Raw genomic sequence first — 21,497 nt, 5'->3', positions numbered from 1 at the left:
CTTTACCTCTGTAAAAAAAAAAAAAATCACACATCATAAATCAACAGATAGTTTCCAAATTAATCCCCGTGACATCGAGACCCCCACGTGGGGAGTCTGCATGAATTGCATCCCGTGAGGTGATTGGACGACACGTCGATGATTGGCACGAGGATGGAGCGCAGTGCGCGCACTCACCCGACGCCATTGGTCGTCTGTAATGGCCGCTCCTCTCTCAGACCGCACGCCATTGGGGGGTAAAAAAGAGGGGAGGGGGCGGGGGGGTAAATTGTAGTTCTTCGCAGCGGACGCACATCTGTAGTGCTCATTATCGCCTAATGTGAATTAAACTACACGTCCCGACATCGGCTCCCGTAATTGTTGTGAATATGTAATTGCGCTCGCACGACCGGTTGCTTCTAAAAATGTGTCTCGGCAGCGAGCTCCAGTCGACGAGGTGGTCGCCCCGTGCCGGTGCCGTCACGAGGATGTGAACATTAACGGGAGGTTCTGAAGGGAAATTAACCGATGCGCTCCGTGACGACGGGACGCTGTGGAAAGAAGCCCGAATGCAGCGGTGGATGAGCAAGGTCACGATGTGTCAAAAGTCGCAGGTTTTGTAGATTTTAATCTGGGGAAATAGAGGAATGCGTTGTTAGAGGGATAATGTTCAGCTTTGTGCGCATAGAATCACGCGCGGGAGGTTTTTGGAGAGGACTGAGACAACTCCTGCTTTGAATGTCACACTGAACCGACTTTTTTTTTTGCAATACTGTTTGCTCAGAATGACGGCCGGCAGGAGGTCCGAGGATGTTTCCCCTCTTCACGGAACCCGCACCTAGAGCCCGCAAACCGGCCACTGACTGACGCTTTTTTCTTCTTCTTTTTGTTTTACGCACGGAGAGAGAGAGGCAGAGAGAGGAAGAGAGGGAGAGAGAGATCCGTGGCCGCACGTTTTGTCTCCCGTGTTTATGTGGACCCACTTTGCACTCCATCTTTAAATGATTCGAGATCTGAGCAAGATGTACCCCTCGGCGCGGCATCCGGTAAGTAGAGAGAGAGAGAGCGGCATCGCGGATTAACAGCCGCGCGCCTCATGCGTAATTAGTTTAGATCCAAGTTTCGGTGCCACTGCACGCTCGCACGCACAATTGCGCTCTTTGTCAAACTGCTGCAGATGTGTGTGTGTGTGTGTGTGTGTGTGTGTGTGTGTGTGTGTGTGTGTGTGTGTGTGTGTGTGTGTGTGTGTGTGTGTGTGTGTGTGTGTGTGTGTGTGTGTGTGTGTGTGTGTGTGTGTGTGTGTGTGTGTGTGTGCGTGCATGTGAGTGTGCGTGGGTTAACCTGTAAAGAGACTGAGGGAAACAGAAAGGCCATCCATATCATTGAGGCCTATTGTCATCTACAGTCTAGCTTGTTATGTAATCTCGGAACTTTAGTGGCTCAGTTCTTCCTTCCCCCCCTTTCCCACACACGCCATCACGCCCTGTGCCCTCGGGTTGAGGTCCCCCACCAGCTGGGACAGCAGCTAAAGTTCACTGTCACCGAGTCCTGCGACCGGATCAAGGAGGAGTTCCACTTCCTGCAAGCCCAGTATCACAGGTGAGCACTTTATGGATGGCGCGTGACGCTAACATGGAAACACCTGCTCATCGGCAGATCAGTGAGACCAATATTCTAGCATCGGGCCTGAAGACTGACTACAAATCTGATCCCTGAGCTGTTCTGCAACTTATTTAGAGCTGCAACAATTAGTCCAATCATTTTTGGAATTGACATTTGAATATGATTACTTGGAAGTAGATTGTTTTGACTATAAAAATGATGGTTAGTTGCAACCTTTGTCCCTATCATAAGGGACCCCCATCAGAGGTGGGGCCTCGAGTCACATGTCTTGGATTTGAGTCATGCTCGAGTCACACATTTAGACTTTAGACTCGACTTGCCGAAATCAAACAAGACTTGGAATTCGACTTTGACTTTAACAACTATAACTAATTAGTTGATACCTTCCCCTGCAAGTCAAAGATTAAAAAGTCTCAAATCAATTAAATTCCCGGATAAACTAATGCTAACGGTATTCATTTCATTATTTTTGGTGAATAGAACGATATGACTTGTTTAGGACGCAAAATTAACAACTTGGGACTTGCATTGGAAGTCTTGACTTGGGACTTGTCAGCCTTGACTCAGGACTTGACTCTGGATTTGCTTTGAAACTTTTCATGTCTTGACTTGGGACATGACTTGGGACTTTTGGATTAGACTTGGGACCTGCCTCTTGATGTTCCTTTCTTGACTTGGGACATGGGTGCAGAGACTTGAGACTTATTTGTGACAAAACAATGACTCGGTCCCATCTCTGTCAACCGAAACCTCTGGATTATGTGAGTAAAAAGGAACTTCCTGTGATGTGGACCACCCTGGCACTAAGGCACACTGTAAGACCAAAAAGCTGTAATTATGCAACGCCATGACGTATAAGACAGCGACAGAGTTTTGACCGAGGATTTGAGCGAGAAACAAAACATTCCAAGTTTGATATAAACATGCACCTGGAGATCGCGTGACCCCCCCCCCCACACACACACACACCTCGGAGCCAACATGCTGCTCCTTTATGTCCGTAGGCGTGACTAACCACAGGTAAACTCCATCATCCTTGGTATGCACGTCTCTCTCTGCAGACCCAAGTGGTGTGAAATGCTTTTTCACCCGACATGATGAAGTGTGAAATACATTGCTCGGGGGGGCAGAACCGTAAGCGCAATACCAATGCATAATAATCGCCCACCTCTGGCCTTCCCTCCGTAATTATTGCCCAATCACCCGGTGAGATGATCCGGTGGTCCAGTTTGCCGGGCTAACCCGGTCCCGAGTGAGCTGAACCAAGGATTGTGATCAAACTGCTGAGTCTTGAGACATCCAAACACACTGATTAGAAACAAATTACTCAAAAGAATAAAGGGTGATGTTATCCACAGTGGATACAGTCTTTAAAAAAAAATGTTTATGTAAAGGATGTCTTTATTTAAAAAGGAGGAAATCTGTCTTTGAGTTTAAAACATCAAAGTCGTCTAATCTCCCGTCATACGTAATGCCATTTAAAATATCCGGAGAAGCTTATTGACATTCATATTGTGGGGAAAAATCATCATCATCATCCGGCTCAAGTGGAGGTTCGCGTCTCATGTGAGGAGAATCAAAGTTTGAATCTCTTTGGCACGCGAGCATCCGAACTTCACAAAAAATATGACGTGTATGAGAATCATGCGTAAAAGCTGCCCCCCCCACCCCCCCCACCCCATTAACAGGCAACAGTGCAGAGAGTTAAGCCTCTGTCTAACCACAGTTGTAAAAGCCATCCTCATTACACGGCCGTCCTTTTTGCCGACGGGGCAGTTTGGGCATCCACTCACACCGTAAAGCATATATGATGAGGTTCGTGTGGCCGTTTATTGATCCATTAATTACTGCTGAGCAAGTGTCTGCGTCTGCAGGGACCCGAGCTGCTCTTTTGTTTTCTTTGCACTCCAAAAAGTTTTTGAAACTGTAAATCCAAAGCCACAGGATGTGGTCACTTTCCGGGCTGGCTTATTCTCTATCTCCGGGTTCCTTTTTAAATATGCTTTTACAGAGTCATATTTTGACATTTGCTTTCAGGTATAATTACTGTCAGAGTGTCTTCATTTGGTTTACACAAATGTAAAACGTTTCCTCTCCGCCCCACAGTCTGAAATTGGAGTGTGAGAAACTGGCCAGTGACAAAACCGAGATGCAGAGACACTATGTCATGGTGAGTCTCTTTGTGTGTGTGTCAGTATTCTGTTTTTGCTGTGTGCCAAAAGAGCAACACGTTTGACCGTGCATTTGATCTTTGTGTTTAATTTTATTTGTAGTACTACGAAATGTCGTACGGACTCAACATCGAGATGCACAAGCAGGTAGGAAACGTTCTTTTATTTAAATGTCTCCTCCTTTTTTTCCCAACTTGGAATATCAAGAAGATGTAAAAACTGATGTCAAACCCCACGTTAGTGGGGCCACAGGGGAATGCGTACAAAAAGAGATCAGCATGATGCTTTTTTGATTGTGAATTTTGAAATCTCCATTGAAATCTGCTGATTTGTAAAATATTTATACTGGTCTGTGGAGTTGGAGATGATTTATTCATCACCACCGGAGCTTCGAGTGTCATCACTAGAAAAGACCGATCTGCAGTCACTGGATGGCCGTTTGAAAAATCTCAGGCTTCATAATCTCCCGCCATGTTTTTTCGGGGCCCCACTGCAGAGAATATATGTGTATATATTTTTTCATCTCCTTATAATTCACTTTTCTTTGGTCTACCAATGTTCTCCCAGTGTTTTTTCTCGAGTTGACCCCAGTTTAGATCTACGTGGTGGTCCTTGAACATTTTTTTTCTTTTACACTGAAAAAGAAGATATTTCCAGAATCTTCAAAGACCACAATAAACATGTGGATTAATTAAAAAATATCCTAATTTCTGCATGTGAAGGCCAGACGTTACTTAGAAAACATGTCTTCCTTCAGACGAGTGGAAAGAAAACATCCAAAATACACATTTTGGATGTTTTCTTCTTTGTCTGTTTTGCGTCTGTAGATTTCTCTTAAATTGTCCAAAAGTCAAAAAAACCATCATCCTTGTGTGGTGTTATTATAAGGTTATACATTTGTGTATTTTCTTTTTGTAAAATAAGACTTTCAGTATAACAAACTGTAAATGCTTGCTATTTCACCATAAATATCCTGTACAAAATTGTTGTTAATAAAAATAAATCTTTAAAAAAATAAAAATAATCCCCAAAAGGCATACATACAAAATGCTTCTTGTACATTTTGACATTTTCAAAAACTAAAACTAATTATCTTAATGCAAGTAATCAACCGGAGGAAATTTCATGTCGCCCGACTTGTTTTTACAAAGCATATCTTGAAAGGTTGTTTTCTCTAAATGACAAATCTCCACTTCCGCAGCTCTTACTCCACCACACTTTCCAGATTCATTGCTCTCTATATTCTGAAGGTTTTCACTGATGGATATGTGAATACTTCATACACAGCATGATTTACACAACAATTTATTCCTTAAAAAAACATGGCAGAAATGGATATTCTTCTGATTCATGGAGTGATGAAAAAAAAAAATATATATATAGTATCACCTCAGTAAAAAGCTTGGACTCTAGTGTCAACAAAATGAAACAGGAATTCTGAATCCTTTTTTCTGTTCTGTAAAAGCCTCATTTATATGTTTAACCATTACATCAGAAATACAAAAAACCTGTGATACAAAAAGTTATTGTCTTAAAATGTAATCAATTGGGGAAGTTTCATGCCGATATCTATTGGTTATTTTATTATCCTATCCACATGTAGTGTCTCCCCTTAAATAGGATTCATCATGGAGTCACATACAATGTGAACCAATAAAAAACATTTAAAAAACTTATTAACAGATTTGGAAATAAATTGATGTTTAATTCGGAGTAGTTTATAATTTTCATACACAATAGTGCGTTCATCTTTGGCATTGCTGGCTGCTTACACACAGGGTGAAAAGTGCAACACACAGAATCTCCTTCATTCTTTCAGAATCTTTGAAGATTCTGTAAATACCTTCAGCACAGCGGACAGTTCTATCAAAACACCCCTTGTTTTTCATAACGATTGCCGGGTAATTATTTTGGGGATAAACTGGCTGCTCGGACGAGACTTGAATGTTAAGGAAGAAGCAGAAAAAAACACACACCCAGAAAATATCTAATAAATGTGTATCATTTCATAATGGAAATGAGATTCACAGGGTAAAAAAAAAAAGCGGGAATAGTAATTCCGCGTGTGAATAATGATTTTATCAGCTTAATTGAACGAGAAATATGGGCGGAAAAATGAGCGTCGTGAAGAAGTATTTGGCCTTTAACGAGCCTTTACATCACCGCTCGCCTTTTTTCTTTTTTAAACCAAAGGGTCATTAGCATAAATGTCTGTGTTAACTGCACATGAGCTGCCAGGCTAAATGGCTCAAACAGCTACATGCTCAAATGATGTGTGTGTGTGTGTGTGTGTGTGTGGGTGGGGTGGGGGGGGGGAGCAAGTGATAAATGCCCGGCCTTTGGTGTTGTGTTCCTGTGTATCTATACTGTGTGTTTACTGTGTTGCGGGGAATCTGTATAACAGCCTGTATGTACATTATAGAGTACATGTTTGCTTATTGTATTGTTTGTGTGCACGCACACAGTGATTGTTTAGCTTGTGTTGGTGTCTGTGTGTCTGTGTGTGTCTGTGTGTGTGTGTGCCGTTCGTGTATTTGTGCTCAGTGTGTTCATACGTATATTGTAAGTCTTTTTTCCTGTGTGTGTGAGTCTTTGCCTGTGTGAATGCTGCACACACATGCAGCCTTTGTGATGCAGACTTGAGTGATGACATATGAGGGGTGTCTACTATACATCTGTGTGGAACAGTGTATGTGTATGAGAGTGTTTATTGGGGGGAACAAAAGTATAAAAGGTGAACTGTGGCCCGTGGCTCCATGTAGTGCTCAATGATTTCGGTCAGGGAGCAGTTCTGGAGAGTGAATCCCTAATTTGTGCTAGTAGTCTGTATCTCTCTCTCTCTCTCTCTCTTGTCTGTGTGTGTGTGTGTGTGTGTGTGTGTGTGTGGGGGGTAGCTTCAGTCCCATTAAGACAGTCGACCCCCGCCGCCAAGCCCATCGCTAATATTGCTTGCTTAGCATTTTCCGAGGGTAATAGGCCACATTGATTTATTTTTTTTGGCTCTTCCCCCGCCCTATTTACACAGGAGGGCCCCGCTGCCCCTCGTTAAGGACGAAATTGACTCCGAGATGGAGGAGAGGACGGGGGGAGGGGGGCGACCGTGGGGTGGGAGGGAGGGGGAGGGGTCCGAGAGCGCCGAGAGGACAGCTAATCAATTGCAAATTAGCGGAGCCGAAAGAGAAATAAAGCAAGCGAGAGCACAAGGAGGGAGGAGGGAGGAGGGAGTGGAAGGAGAGGAGGAAGTAATGAGACGTTCTGATGCGGAAGACTGGCAGTGTTTTCAACGAGGACTGACAACTCGTTAAACAGCAGCGGAGACGGAGATTCCTTCCTTATTTCTTTTTCTGGGTTTCGAGGCTTTCGATCACGTAATGGCTCAGAAAATGCGTTCAGAAGACGAAAGCACGTCTGAACCTTTTTTAAATTGCAGAAACGAAATACAGACGAGCGATTATTTCTGATGTTTTCTGATGGTTTTCAAAGAAAAACGTTCACATAATGCATTTCATGAATCTTCAGATTCAGGTTTAACTTACTGTGTGTAAAAGGTACAATTGTGAATGTTGGTTTCAGTGGTTTCCAAGATGACGTATGGAATGTAATTTGACGTTTTGCTAAATGCATTTCTAAGATAAGAAGACCGAAACCACTTCATGTCGCTGTCAGGGCAACATGAAGCGAAGCTCCGTCTCTATGCTAAACTAAGCTAGCTTAGTACAAACACATGGGGTCTCCTTTCCCCATATGAGTATATGTTGAAAGGAGACGAACAAGAAATGATCTTCGATGTGGCAAATTGCTGCTGGCATGTAGCACGGACATTTTGGTGAAACCAGCCAATAAGACATTGATTTTGCACCTGCGAAAAAGAAAAAAAGATTACTGCATCATCTCCTGTGGTCTGTGAAGGACCTGTTCTCCTCTCTCTCCCCCTCCCCCAACACCCCCCCCCCCACACACACACACACAGTCACAAGGGAGTACAGCCAAGGTGGGGTCCATTAGGTGTATTAGCTGGTGGTGAAAAGTGGTGCTGATGTGGCGCTTACAAAGCACCACAGGGGAGATGGACATTTGATCTACTATCTGACCCCATCTGACTCCCGGGCTCCTGTCTGCTCTAATTTCCTTGTTGTTAGGAGTATTTGAGGCTGTTTTATTGCGGTGTGTGTGTGTGTGGGGGGGGGCAACATCTTTGGAGATCAGTGGTTATTGGGGTTTTTTTGTTTGTTTTTTGCCTTGCAAGCTACAAGATGGCAAGTAGGTGCTCTCAAGTAAATAATGAAAGCATATTCAGTGGCTAATATAGCCCTTTTTTTACTGTCCATAAAAGTCAGGCAGTTAGTGCATGTTGTGGAGCCGATCACAAGGGGCTTAACCATATAATAAGTTTGATGTTGCACAGCCGCTGCTGATTCCCTCCCTCTCTTGAGGAACATTTCTCTGGGTGACTGGCACGGAGAGGGGTCAAATATATATTCAGTGCAAACGATCTCGCCTGTGAGGTTGCGAGGCCTTTATGTGACCGCAGAGTCCTCTAATCCGGCAATAAGCTCCCTGGATCGACCCGAGTTTGAGTCCTCACCTTAGAGGACTCTCTGGCAAGCCGCTTCTCGTTATTTATCGACTGTCGTGGCGTGTGACAGGTCCGGGTCGAAGTCGAGGCCTGCTCGCTGCAGAACAACAACAAAAACAACAAAAAATCTCTAGGTTTACACAAACCACCGGACCTTTTCTTTGGGGGGGGGGGGGGTGAAAATAATAAATAAAAGAGGAGGCCTTCCTTTCCGCTTCGGCCTCTGTATGAACAGACGTGTTTGACCAAACAGGCTGACATCCTCTGCACTCTGGCCGACAGTCACGATGGTCTAGCATTGATGTAAAATGTCACCTGAAATTGTTTGTGTTGCCTCGCAGGAAGTAAGCAAGAAACGAAAAAAAGCATCTCCATTTATTTTTTCTGCTCCGGCGCTTTTGTTCCCTTTTCTGTGCCAACATCTCCGGTTCACCTCTTCAAAACAAATCGATCGGTGGTTCAGGTTGTAGGTTGTAGTTGTGAACGGAGATCTGCATCTACACTTTCTACAGCTTTGGAGTCCTTATTCTTTTTTCTTTTAAAACTAAAACATTGTGGTTTTGCATGTTTTAGCCCATATAAAGTACATTCAAGTAATTGGTGAATATGTCCTCAATTTATGGTTGGTCCATAAAAGCAATTTTCAAAACCCAAAGATAATTTGTTTATCATAGAGGACTAAGGAAACCAGCAAATACCGTAAATACCTTAAACAATGCATTTTCTGTTCAACAGATTTGAGCTTTAAATTACATGTATTTTACATCAACAATTAAACAGGTTATTACCATGATTAGATCAATGCTTCTGTTAATATTAACAGCCCATAGTTGAAAATCAGCCCTAAAGCTGCAAGGACAACTCTGAGATGGAATCCACGGGATTAATCTACATCATGAAATAAAAGACACCGCCCCACCCCGAGGGTTGCACGGTGTCTCGATACTAAAAAGGTACCGCGATACCCGTACGTTCAAAACGATACGTTTTTGCATATTTTTAGTATGGATACTTCAAGTTGACTGCAAGGGGTCGGGACTATGATGTAAGAATGAATGAGTAAAACTCGGTTGTTTAAAACCATCACAGCGCAGTGAGCGTAAAGTTGACTTCTTATCAAAGTCATATCATGGTTGGAGCGCTACAGTTTAAATGCAAATTCATTTGAAAAGCCAATGCTTGTTTGCCACGCATCAATAGAAAGAATGAAAACCCTCTTGCCACCGTCAGCTCTTAAATAGAGGAATAAAATACCCCTCAATACTTCCGAATCAATAGTAATACTTATATTGTGTACTTTGGGAGCTTGATGGGTGATGGTCTAATTGTGGCGTTGCCTAGCAGCGATATCATGTCCAAGTAGACGTGTCAACATCTCGTGCAGCCGGATCCTCACCTCGAGCTGTCTGCCATCCATTCACTGTGTCCTTGAACACCCATTTCCTTATGCTAGACCAGAGGAAGCACTTCTTTTATTCAGTCACTTCTTAAGCTGCAAATACTGAGCATGGCCTTCTTCTTGCTTCTCAACACACCTAACTAAGGTACCCTTGAGCAAGGCACCCCGACCAACCACGACAGTGGAGTTTCCCAGAGGCTAATATGTACTGGGCAGCTCCCCAGTGTGTCAGAAGCAGAGCCAAGCAGAAAAAGGGCATGTGTGCACTGCAAGTCTTCCCTGGATAAACGTTAAATATAAAAAGAACATGTCAGTGTTATAGGTTTGCGTGTGCATGGGAGCAGCTGCAGCGCTGTGTTAATGGCAGGTTAGCCGTCCCTAGAGTTCCCCATCGGCTCCCGAGCTCAGCTGCTCAGGCATCCTGTCTCTTACAACATTTTATTATTAATATCTACATTTCTTTATTTGGTTATTTAATCTTAAAAATAGCTCAATAATAAAAACCCTTCATCAGAAAGAATCAGAGCCCTTGGATGTGTTTTCTGACTTGGAGGTAGTCCAATCACGGAGCGCGAACATTGAATGAATCAATGGACTCGTTGGAACCTCTTGAGTGCATTACCTCTCACATATTTGGGAATGTCTGGGAACGTCTGGGAATGTCTGCAGAGTGAATGAAGCTCAGCTTGAAGTGAGGCCTCTGCGCTTTCATTGTTTTTTTCTGTTCCGTCTGCCGCGTGGCTATAAGGAGAAAATGCTGCTTTGTCTCGATACTCTTCTATTCTAACTGTCAAAAACCTTCATCCAAGTTAGTGCTGCTTACAAAGGATCTCTGCAAAGACACAAACAAATCCAACATGGAAAAGTCAACTTTCTGCTGACCCATAACACGGAACGCGTCTAAAGTATTATTAAGAATAAACTTATGAACTGCAGCTGGTGGTTTTGTTAAAGTGATGTTTTGCATTTATTGTAAAGACAGACATCTTAACTTCCGGTATTTTGAAATGTTCTACCTGGATGCAAGTTGTCTTGTAGATCCCCTTTGTACAGTCGATTGACAGAAAATTGATGGCGCTTAAACCCTTTATAGGGCACTCATTGAAATACTTTGAAATTAAAAATGTCAACACTACAGTACTGTTGGAGGACATAACATTACTGTTTCACTGTTGTGACATAAAAAAAGAAGAAATGTTTTTAGGTAGAAAATCAACATCAACGAAGTTACTATATTTGGTTCTTTGCCCATTTGTGGTAAAGAAAATCCCAGAAGTGTATATATATAAAAAATACAAGAGATACACATTAAATACACACAAATAAAATGTATTTCATAAAATTATAACATCACTTTTAGAAGATTCAAAGATTAAAACATGTGTTGGTACTGGAACAGTCACCATACACATCAACAACATAAGGAAACAACATCATGTCACTTATTCCCTGTAGTGTTTATGCACAGGTGGACCTTGCAGACTCTGCAAACCACATTTGATCTTTTTATGTTGGCTTTCCTGCTTGCAGGTCCGGTGTTTGTCATAGACAGGGGCATGAAAGAGGGACTTATCGAACCACTCAGTATCATTTGGGTTTTTAATGCTGCATTCCCGGATAGGCTTAGGGACATCAGCAATGCTGGTCATGCTGTCAACGGAGGCCAAAAAGCTTCTGGAGATAGATGTGGCTGGCCCTCGACTCTGAAATCTGCCTGAGAAAATCAAACGCGCACCTGGTCTCCGCTAATTGGTCAAATGCCACAAAGGCGGGTGCTGTGACGTGGGGGGATCTGTGCTGATTGGCTGGGTGAATACCATATGACTTGAACTCACTGAGGCATATACAGGACTGTCTCCTTTCTGTAATAAATTAAAAAAAAAAAAATGTCATGCATTCTGGATTCATTACAAATCAACTGAAATATTGCAAGCCTTTTATTCTTTTAATATTGCTGATTATGGCTTACAGCTTAAGAAAACTCTAAAATCCTATCTCATAAAATTTGAATATTTCCTCAGACCAAGTAAAAAGATTTATAACAGCAAAACAAAATCAAACATTTGAAAATGTGTTTGATTTGTTTAATACCCTACTAGTATACTTTTCATGATATTCTAATATTTAGAAATAGGATATTTGAGTTTCAATAATAAAAAAAAAAATAAATATTTCAGTTGATGATTGTAAATGAAATGAAAACATGACATTTTTGTTTTTTAAATTGCATTACAGAAAATAAAGAACTTTATCACAATATTCTAATTTTCTGAGACAGTCCTGTATGGTTCCTCGCCCGATAAAGGGAGTGGAGCCTAAATCAAGGCCTGTCAATGCAGTCTTTAGTTCAGGTATATTTGGTGTTTTTATATTTAGTTTAATTGTCATTAGTATTGTGTATTGTGTATGCATATATGTTGTATATATACATATATATTTTATTTTATATTTTGCTTTGTATGCTTCTATGTCTTTCATCCCTGTTTTTATATTTTATTTTTAATTTCTTATTCAAGTGTGTTTGGTTTATTGGTGCTGCTACTGCTACGACAAATTTCCCCTTGGGGATTAATAAAGTATATATCTATCTATCTATCTATCTCGGGAGAAACAACCCATATCTGCTGCTTCCTGTTCTTACAGATGGGTAGATCCATTCTTTTTTTTTCAAATTTGTTTTTGTATTTTAGGTGTTGTATTTACAGCTAACATAACTCGCAGTTCACCCCTCAGTTTGCTCACTGTTAGTGTTTCCAACTGTGTGTTTTTCTAAGTGCCAACAATTGATGGAACTGCCAGTACGCATAGTACTGAGTACGTCGGCCCTTGTTTAATTTAATGAGTTTTTTTGATGACTTCAAGCCAATTGCCTGCATACTTCGCCGCATACATGGTTTTACGACGACATTCAGTCCACTAGTGTCTAGTTTGTGGGTTTAATTAATTCAATCACATAATATATCCCACGATGCAACAGTGGTCACACCTGGTGGAGATCTGTACTGAGTACACCTTTCTAGTATCTCTTGTTATGGTGTTGCAGTGTCTATTTTGCCTCTCCTTCCTGTGAGATTCATTACCATTTTTTAAAAGTCGCCTGACCTCCACTTTAAGCCACTCCTTCCTTCCTCACAATTATAACCCCCCTTTTTTTGGCTTTGTTTGTTCGGACTGACATTGTTGCTAACGGTATAGTTGCAGCGCCATTTGTGTCCTGTTTTTGTATTGCCGATTTTCAAGTCAAACCAATTTTTTTTACTACTGTAGAAATACGGCTTTTGTACGTCAAATTATTTGTAAGATCTGAAACGCTAGACAGTTCTCATGATCTCAAGGAAGGACTTTCTGTTATATAGTCGTACATATCTAGTCTTACAAAACAAAGACTGTATCCCTGTGTGCTATTTAGTGTGTGGTTTTGTGCAAGTCTGTCTTTCTTCTTCTTCTTCTTCTTCTTCTTCTATGTTTGTTTGGATTTGAGTTGCACTACTATCACTCCCTGTGGGACAGCGGATCAGGCAATTTCCTGTAAAAAAAAAAAAAGAGGAAAAAATCATAGCTTGATGTGGAGAGAGAGTGCTGTATAATCTTTAAAAGCCAACCCTTGGGTTCCGTAAAAGCATCTGATGAATACAGAGAAGGCTGTGGAGGTGTGTAACTGCTTGCACGCTCACGTGGTTGTTTGTGTGTGCCATCCTGCCACAGCCTTGCTCGAGCAGACTCCGTGATGGGTTGTATCGGTGTGTATGCGTGTCTGCAGGTTTGCGCTTGTGGCCTACGGGGGAGGGGGGGATTCTGTTTCATCTGATACCTGAGCAAAGTTCACCTCTGTCAAGGTTATACATGGGAAACAGGCCCTCGACACGTGGCTTCTTCTGCCTTTGTGTCGGACTTGGAGAGATTATCCAGCAGTTATCGCTTAATTCATCTGATTTAAAATGACAAAAAAATCTCCATGTTTTCTTCCAGCTCTCTGTTCAAAAGCAGGCGTACAAAATCCAGAATTCATACAAAGAAATTTTGATTGAAGTTCACAGTGTAGCTGTAGAAAATGTTCCCTTAGATACTTAAGGTGTCAGGGTCTTGTCACGGGGTGGGGGTCAGGCGCAGAGAAACAGGCTGGACTCAATATGAATAACAAAAAACTCTCTTTATTGAGACAAAAGTTCCAAACAAAACAAAAATTCCAAAAGGGGCAGGCAGGGAATCGGGGGTCAGGGCAGGAAGGCAGGTCAAGAATATCCAGCGCACAGGAAAGACGGCACCAAAGACAACAACTACAGACAACAATCCACCAGGCAACAAGGGAAAGACTGACACAATATATAGGGGGGGAAACAGGTGTACGACATCAGACACTAACGAGACAAGAGTGGCTGAGGGCAGGTGCAGGGAATGAAACAATCAAGACAGAGGAGACACAGAGGAGGAACAGGAGACACGGAACACAGGAGACACAGGAGAAACCGAACAGGGTGTTCCAGAAGGATAAGTAGAATAGCCCCGATACTAGTCTGATACTGATATTTGAGTTTAAAAAAATGTATATTGGAAAGACGGAGAAAAATGCATGGTATTCTCTCTTTGATAAAACAAATAAAAGTCAACAAATCCCTTTTAAATCCCGCTTTTAACTGATTATTAATGGAGGAATATTCATTTATCTCGTAGTCTTTAAAAGGTCTTTCACAATTTCTCAGAACACAAGTGTCTTTCTTGCTTGTTGTGTCAGCAAATCGTCCTCTGACTGGGAAACCAGATCATATTTGGTATTTGTGTTTGATTAATTATTCATTCAAATGAATCAATTGTAAAATCAAATGCGGAATGAATAGTTGATTAGTTTCGGTCTCTAATTATTTTGACCTGAAAAGGTTATAAAGGTCATAAGGGGACTAACTCATTCCTACCTCATTCTGCCTGATGGATCATGGAGGTCTGGATCGTGGTCCATGCCTACTACCAGGCCCGGGGTGGGTAATCGGGAGAATCGGGAGAGTTCCCGGTGGGCCGCTTCACTTCTGGGCCGGTCGAGAATTGTATTTGTTGACATTTGTCACGTTAGTCCATCTTCTCTTAAAGTGGGCTACACATGTTCAGCATTCTGACACTGCAGCCTCTGCATGGGTTGTACCATGCGAGGAAGTTCACCCCTCCCAAATAATAGAGTTGGTTCAGTCCATTATGGAACCAACCAACTCAATTTGGGAGAGGAGCACTTCCTAATCGAGTTGGTTCGGCCCTTCGCGGTCTTTTCCAAAAAGTTTTCTCAGCTCCTGATAGCTGGGCCGGCCCGACCGCAACGATACGCGTCAGGGAGGATGGACGGGAGGAAGAGGGCAGGAGGGGCTGAAAAATCCAGGTTGAAAAAAAGAAAGGCATTGGAGGAGGATGCTGCCAAATGTGCCAAGTTTACAGATTTATTTTCAAGAGGACAAACACAAGTGGCAACTGGTAAAGAGAGACAAAGGCCTAATGATTAGCAACATAACTATTCGGCTAACGTTGTAGCCTTGATTAATATCATTGTAGCGTTGTCAACCTATTCACAAGCAAAATATTTAATTGAATTAAAATATTAGCCTTTTTATATCACCCAAAATATGGCAATCCATAGACTTTGCAAATATTATGGAAATATTGATATATACTATTGATATTGAAGTATGCAGTAATATGACTTAATTTTTCTTTGTAGCTTCGGAGCAGCAGATAAGATCGTCTCCTGCTGAAAATGATGAGCCCGACATTTGCAATGAGGAGGCCATGACTACAGGGACAGGTAGAGAGGATAACAGAGGACACTATATGAATTAAAGTTATATATTCTAAGAAAGAGCAGTCTATGACAGTACTTGATGAACCAATATGCATTGTTTGCTCAGAAGTGGGTGTAGTAAAGGAGTAAATCACCACTATATAATACTCATGCAGAAAAATGATAATGACCATGACAATGACGGCCCCCATGAGGTCTCACTCCAACAAATCTGGCCTACTGCCTAATCTGAGTCCGACACCCCTGCTATGCCCTTCTGCCTTTTTTAATGTTATGCATATTTTTTGTTAACTTTTCATTTTAAGTGGATTATTATTGTTGTATTTAACCTTTACATTATTTGTTGGACCATGGTATTAATAAAAGAACTACAGGATAGTAAGAGCTGAACTGTTGCTTCATTTATCCAATTTCCACTACCATGAAAAAAGTGGGCTGGTCTTGAGCCTGAAATTCCCGGGCTGAAAAGTGGCCCCACTCCGGCCCTGCCTACTACCAACTATTCATACACTTATATTCATTGAATGTGTTGTTACTCTGTAAGGATTTCTTCTGGTCACATGACATCTATTGCATTTGTCCATCCTGGAGAGGGATCCTCCTCTGTTGCTTTCCTGAAGTTTTTTTCCCTTTTTTCCCTGTGCAACGGTTCTATTTTTGGGAGTTTTTCCTGATCCGATGTGAGGTCCTGGGACAGGGATGCCCTATGTGTACAGATTGTAAAGCCCTCTGAGGCAAATTTGTAATTTGTGAGAATGGGCTATACATCCTTGATTGACACTTAAACAACCAAGTTGAAATGATGTCTCTTTAGTCAGACCTCTTGGTGTACAATCTGCGTTACTTTGAACACTCGTTTAACGTTTCAGAGAGCTCTCTCTCTCTCTGTGACGTTTGTTTTCTTCTGTTTTGGTGACATCGGTGCAGCAGCGCTCATTAGCGTGCTGCCTCGGCACTGACTGCACTTTCCAGAGATCATCTTTAAAAACACACAGTGTGGGTGGCACTTTGATGTCTTTTATCTTGTCATGCTCTGCAGATGAAGTTTTGAGTTTCTGGCAGTTTTGCTCTTTTCATGGCCATTGCTGCTCAAGTTATCAGTTTCTCTTTTTTTCTCTCATAAAAATAACAAAAACAAAGTCTCGGAGAAATGTTAGTCAGAGGGCCTTTTAGCTTCTGTAATGGGAGTATTCCGCCATTGAAATGGAATATAGAGAGAACATGTCCCGCTCCTTCTGGTGGACCAGAAAATTGGGTCAGTCGTCGACGGGGAGCGAGATAAGTCATCTTTGAGTATTCTGAAAAGCGCTATAGAAATTTAATGTATTATTATTTTTATTATTATTATTATTATTTTTGTTGAAGGTTTTTATTGTGAAAGGTAAGAACGGAAGGAGAGGATCCAGTCTTGGTCTAGTTTGAAAGATAAATAAAGTTTGCCGCCATGCATCAGACTATTGAGCATCCCCGTTGATGTACAGGGCAGTGTACGTCTTGAACGTGATTGGTTGATGCCACTGTGCCATCTGACGCTACATCGCGTTTTCGCCTAAAATACCCTTTAGTGGAAACTGGTCGGTACGAGCTTACGGTCGCACAATTCATACTTTTGTTTTACTGGAAGAAAAGATGGACTGATGGGTTTTTTATATGAAAATACAATGACATTTATTCATTTCATTTAATAATTTCTTTGTATATTGTGTTAAATGGGTACACAATATGACCAGGGATTGAAAAAGTGATGGAAAAGACATTCTTTAAATGTAATCACGACTTTTGAAAAGGGCCCTGTGGAGTCTCCTCACAAACAAACAAACAGATAGGTTTACATTCAGTGCTGCTCATTAACACTCATCGTGAGTATCCTTGAGGTTTAAAAAGAAAACACGTCAAGTGCATTTCTGTCCCCATAAAATGTTTGCTAACCCTTACTTCGTGTGAAGATGTTCCTCTTGGGGGGGGGGGCACCAGATACGGTGTTCCTAACGGCTCTCAACAACTGCAAATGCTTCAAATGACTCATGTGGGCCGTTACTTTAATTTAACACGCATTGCACATTTTATGAAACATTTTCTTTAGGTTGTCTGAGGAGGACGCCTCCTCGTCCCCTTCTGTGAATTTTTGAAACATGATGTGTGTTGTCTGCGCCCACCTCTCTGTCTTGCAGGCGGAGATCGTCAAGCGGCTGAACGCGATCTGCGCCCAGGTCATCCCCTTCCTCTCTCAGGAGGTAAGAGGGGAAAAAAGCCCATTCGTTGTGAGTTAAGACGGTGGTGGGTGAGAGAGGGAGAGAGATAGAGGAATGGAAGACAGATATGGACACACACACACACACACACACATAAACACACAGATTATCCATGGCTAATCCTCCCCGCTCGGGATAGGCAGATATGCTCTGAATCTATTAAATGTCTTCCACTAACATATGCAGAAGCCATCGGCTGAGCGTGTGTGTGTGTGTCCACCTGCGTGGTGCACATCATTTTAACGTGTGCACGTACACAGGTGGGTGTGTGAGGTGTGTTTCACACAGTATGTTTATTATGGAACCTTTAGGCGAGTTTGTTTAGCCAGTAAATCCTTTCTCTGGAGGAGTTGAACGTGTGTGTGTGTGTGTGTGTGTCTGTTGAGGGGTGGAAACAGCAGCAAGGACCAAGTGTGGACTCCAAAAAGCTCTCCCCCAGATTAGCCATGGATTAGGAGGGTTTAGAGGGGATTAGGAATAATGGCATTAGGCCCTGAAGCCCGTGGAGAGTGGCGGCAAAGAGAGGAAGCACCTTTTTTTAAAAATGCTTTTGTTTTTTTTCTCCAAACGCGCTGCCTCGTTTGCCAAAGCCCAACAAGATTCATGTCATTTTTTGCGCACTTGAGCTTGTGTTTGGGAGAGCTCTTTGTTTGGCTTTTTATTTTTAATATATTTTATTTCACTTCCTGACGTTCCTTCTCGCGGTTTGGACATTTCTTCGACACCAGCGTTGTAGTCGATAATAATTGGTCACGCTGCCGGTTAACATGAGCCATCTTACTTCTATATTAGTGCGTATGTAGAGTTCAGACATTACAATATTTCTTCACTAAAATCAAGATTTTGCTCAATTAATATTGCATTCCCTTCCAGCTAAATATGTTCATGTTTCTATTTACAGATACCCGTGTTTAATACGCTGTATTTCTCACTGTGTAGAAGTTTCTAAGGCCTAATAATATAAATATGAATGAATACATGTACTGAAGTGTTATTCATCGTAATAATGGTCTCCGTTATACCAGATTGGCCCGATTGAGCTATTTGAGTTGGTATGAGACCGATATCGATATCGGTGCATCCATCTTTTTTTTCCCTTTGCCTTCTAAGTACCAGATTTTTAAAAAAAGTTATGTTTTCGTATTAGAATTAGAATATTCCTTTAAATAAATCGAGCAAAATTTAACTGGACTGATGTGATCAAATAGTTTTTTGCCTGTTTTTAAATAAGTCATTAAGACTGTAAGTCATTCGGATGATTGATGGTATCGCTTTTGGAAGCCAATGCACACCGGGGGCCGGTGGATGGCTTCATGTGTGCGAGGCGGGTTGGACTCATCGCAGGGACAGAGAGGTGAAAGCCCAACCCGGCGGTCGGGTTCATTTCCACGGCGGATAAGCCTCTTTCTTCTCTGGCCCGCTTTGATGTTTATCACTTCCCCCCCGAATGAGTCTTGGCTCCTCTCCCTCCCTGTCCGGTTCCGTCTCTCTCACACCGTGCCCTTTGGATGACTTTGCTCTCTTAGCCTCTCTCTCTCTCTCTCTCTCTCTCTCGCTCTCTCTGGGGAACTGTCTCTGTCTCTTTTTTGATCAGCTATACGCCACTCAGACAATGTCCAGCGCATCACCGCCAACACAGACACGTTATTAAAGGCGCACACACACACGCATCATCGTGTTTAGCCTTCTTTTTTTGTTGCTACTATTCATCTTGGATCCTTGTTTGGTTTTTCAAATTCTGCTCCCCGAAGGCGGAATTAATTAACTAACCAGAACTAACCAGGGGAAACACGCACTCATTTCACTTTGTTACCTTGTGAGTGGGGTTTTCCCAAATAAAGAGCAGCGATGACTGGGAGGGGAAGGATTGGAGCTGGATCTGGTTGTAGCCGGTGTACAGTGAGATATGGCACCGCTCACTCCTGCTGCTGCACGTTTATGCTACTTTAACGAGATGTGCAACGGCTTGTCAGGTTTTATAATCGGCGCGTTGCTGCGTGACGATTGATAATTGTGCGTCAGGCTGTGTTACAGTGTTGATGGACGTGTGCACTCAGGGACTCTTTTTTAAATTTTTTATTCCCCCCCCCCTCCGATACACCGTCTTAATTTTTACCAGAGAATTGTGCATGCACTATGTGTACATAGAGGCCCAAGCTTCTTTAAAAATCTAGGTGTCCGAATACAACAGACAACTGATCTTCTCTTTCTGTCTGCCTGCATGTCTGTCTCTTTGTCTGTCTGTCTGTCTGTCTGTCTGTCTGTCTATGTGTCTCTCTGCCTGTCTGCCTGCCTGTCTGTCTCTTTGTCTGTCTGTCTGTCTCTCTGCCTGTCTGCCTGCCTGTCTGTCTCTTTGTCTGTCTGTCTGTCTCTCTGTCTGTCTGTCTGCCTGTCTGTCTGTGTGTCTCTCTGCCTGCCTGTCTGCCTGTCTCTCTGTCTGTCTGTGTCTTTGTCTGTCTCTCTGTCTGTCTGTCTCTCTGTCTGTCTGTGTCTTTGTCTGTCTCTCTGCCTGCCTGTCTGCCTGTCTGTCTGTCTGTCTGTGTCTTTGTCTGTGTCTTTGTCTGTCTGTCTCTCTGTCTGTCTGTCTGCCTATCTGTCTGTCTGTCTCTGTCTATCTGTCTGTCTCTCTCTCTGTCTGTCTGTCTGTCTGTCTCTCAGCATCAGCAGCAGGTGGTGCAGGCGGTGGAGCGGGCCAAGCAGGTCACCATGGCTGAACTCAACGCCATCATAGGAGTGGGTGTATTACACGCACACGTACGCACACGCAGTAATAGAATAGCTTTCAAGAGCTAAGCTAACAGCTAATTGTACCATTTTAGTTGCAACAAGATTGATATGTGAGGTTTTCTTTTGAGACATATTTCTACTTTATTGGTTCACCAAATGTTATTCAACTTCAGCGAGACTTTGACAACCTGTTTTAGTCACCGCCAGTGCGTTGAGATCTTAAAGCGTGCATTCTCTCTCTTGACCACCAGGGAGCGACTCCTTTCGGTGGTATAGAAGTCTATGAGAAAATGACTTCTCTCTTGATTATTCCCTCGTTAATAAATATTGTAAACATCTCTTTTTGGTCTTAAAACCAGTTTAAGAGAGTTCAAATATTTGTTTTGCGACCGAAAATACGACAGTAGATCATTTTACACGTTTTTAAAAAAGCCGTTGTTTTGGCTAAATGAGGGTTACTGAACTCCAACAAGCACGCACTCATGTCACAAGTTTGTTTTTTGACTGTTTGATATTCCCCATGAACAAATCATGCCACATTTTAAATAAATGTAAAGGATCTTCATGATCAGAAATAAACATTTATATTACAAGGTATATTACATTTAAAAAAGAGTTGGGCGCTGACACACCTGACAAAGTCCTTTTTGTAATGTTTCTCTCCGCCCCTTCTTCTTCTTCTTCTTCTTCTTCTTCTTCTTCTTCTTCTTCTTCTTCTTCTTCTAAGTAAAGAAACAGTCGTGGAAAATGACTCCAGTAAAATTAAAAGTCACGGATGAGAATACTACTTAAGTAAAAGTTTTAAAGTATCTGATATTTACTCGACTTAAGTATCAAAGGTAATGTTCTGATATAAAATGTACTTAAGTATTGAAAGTAAAAGTACAAGTAAATGCTGTTCATAAAAAACAAAACAATGTTCAACGTAATATATTGTACATAAGTATACTTTTGCATCTACGATGAACTTATCATCATAATTCTCCGGACT

General features: G+C 42.1%; 1 protein-coding gene across 1 annotated transcript in view; it reads left to right on the top strand.

Annotated features, from left to right (window-relative positions):
• Positions 1–827: 827 nt before the first annotated feature.
• LOC130196222 (transducin-like enhancer protein 4) overlaps positions 828–21,497 on the top strand; it is a 38,514-nt gene continuing 17,844 nt past the window's right edge. The window contains exons 1-6 of the mRNA XM_056418154.1: positions 828–1,025; positions 1,493–1,578; positions 3,709–3,772; positions 3,876–3,920; positions 17,699–17,761; positions 20,438–20,512. Of these exons, the coding sequence (XP_056274129.1) occupies positions 981–1,025; positions 1,493–1,578; positions 3,709–3,772; positions 3,876–3,920; positions 17,699–17,761; positions 20,438–20,512 (378 nt within the window). The 5' untranslated portion in view covers positions 828–980. The remainder of the gene's footprint in view (positions 1,026–1,492; positions 1,579–3,708; positions 3,773–3,875; positions 3,921–17,698; positions 17,762–20,437; positions 20,513–21,497) is intronic.

This window comes from Pseudoliparis swirei, chromosome 7 (assembly GCF_029220125.1).
Source record: "Pseudoliparis swirei isolate HS2019 ecotype Mariana Trench chromosome 7, NWPU_hadal_v1, whole genome shotgun sequence".
In the NCBI taxonomy this organism is placed as follows: Eukaryota; Metazoa; Chordata; class Actinopteri; order Perciformes; family Liparidae; genus Pseudoliparis; species Pseudoliparis swirei.
Note: the sequence above shows the minus strand (reverse complement) of the source record. Positions and strands in the feature narration are given on the sequence as shown.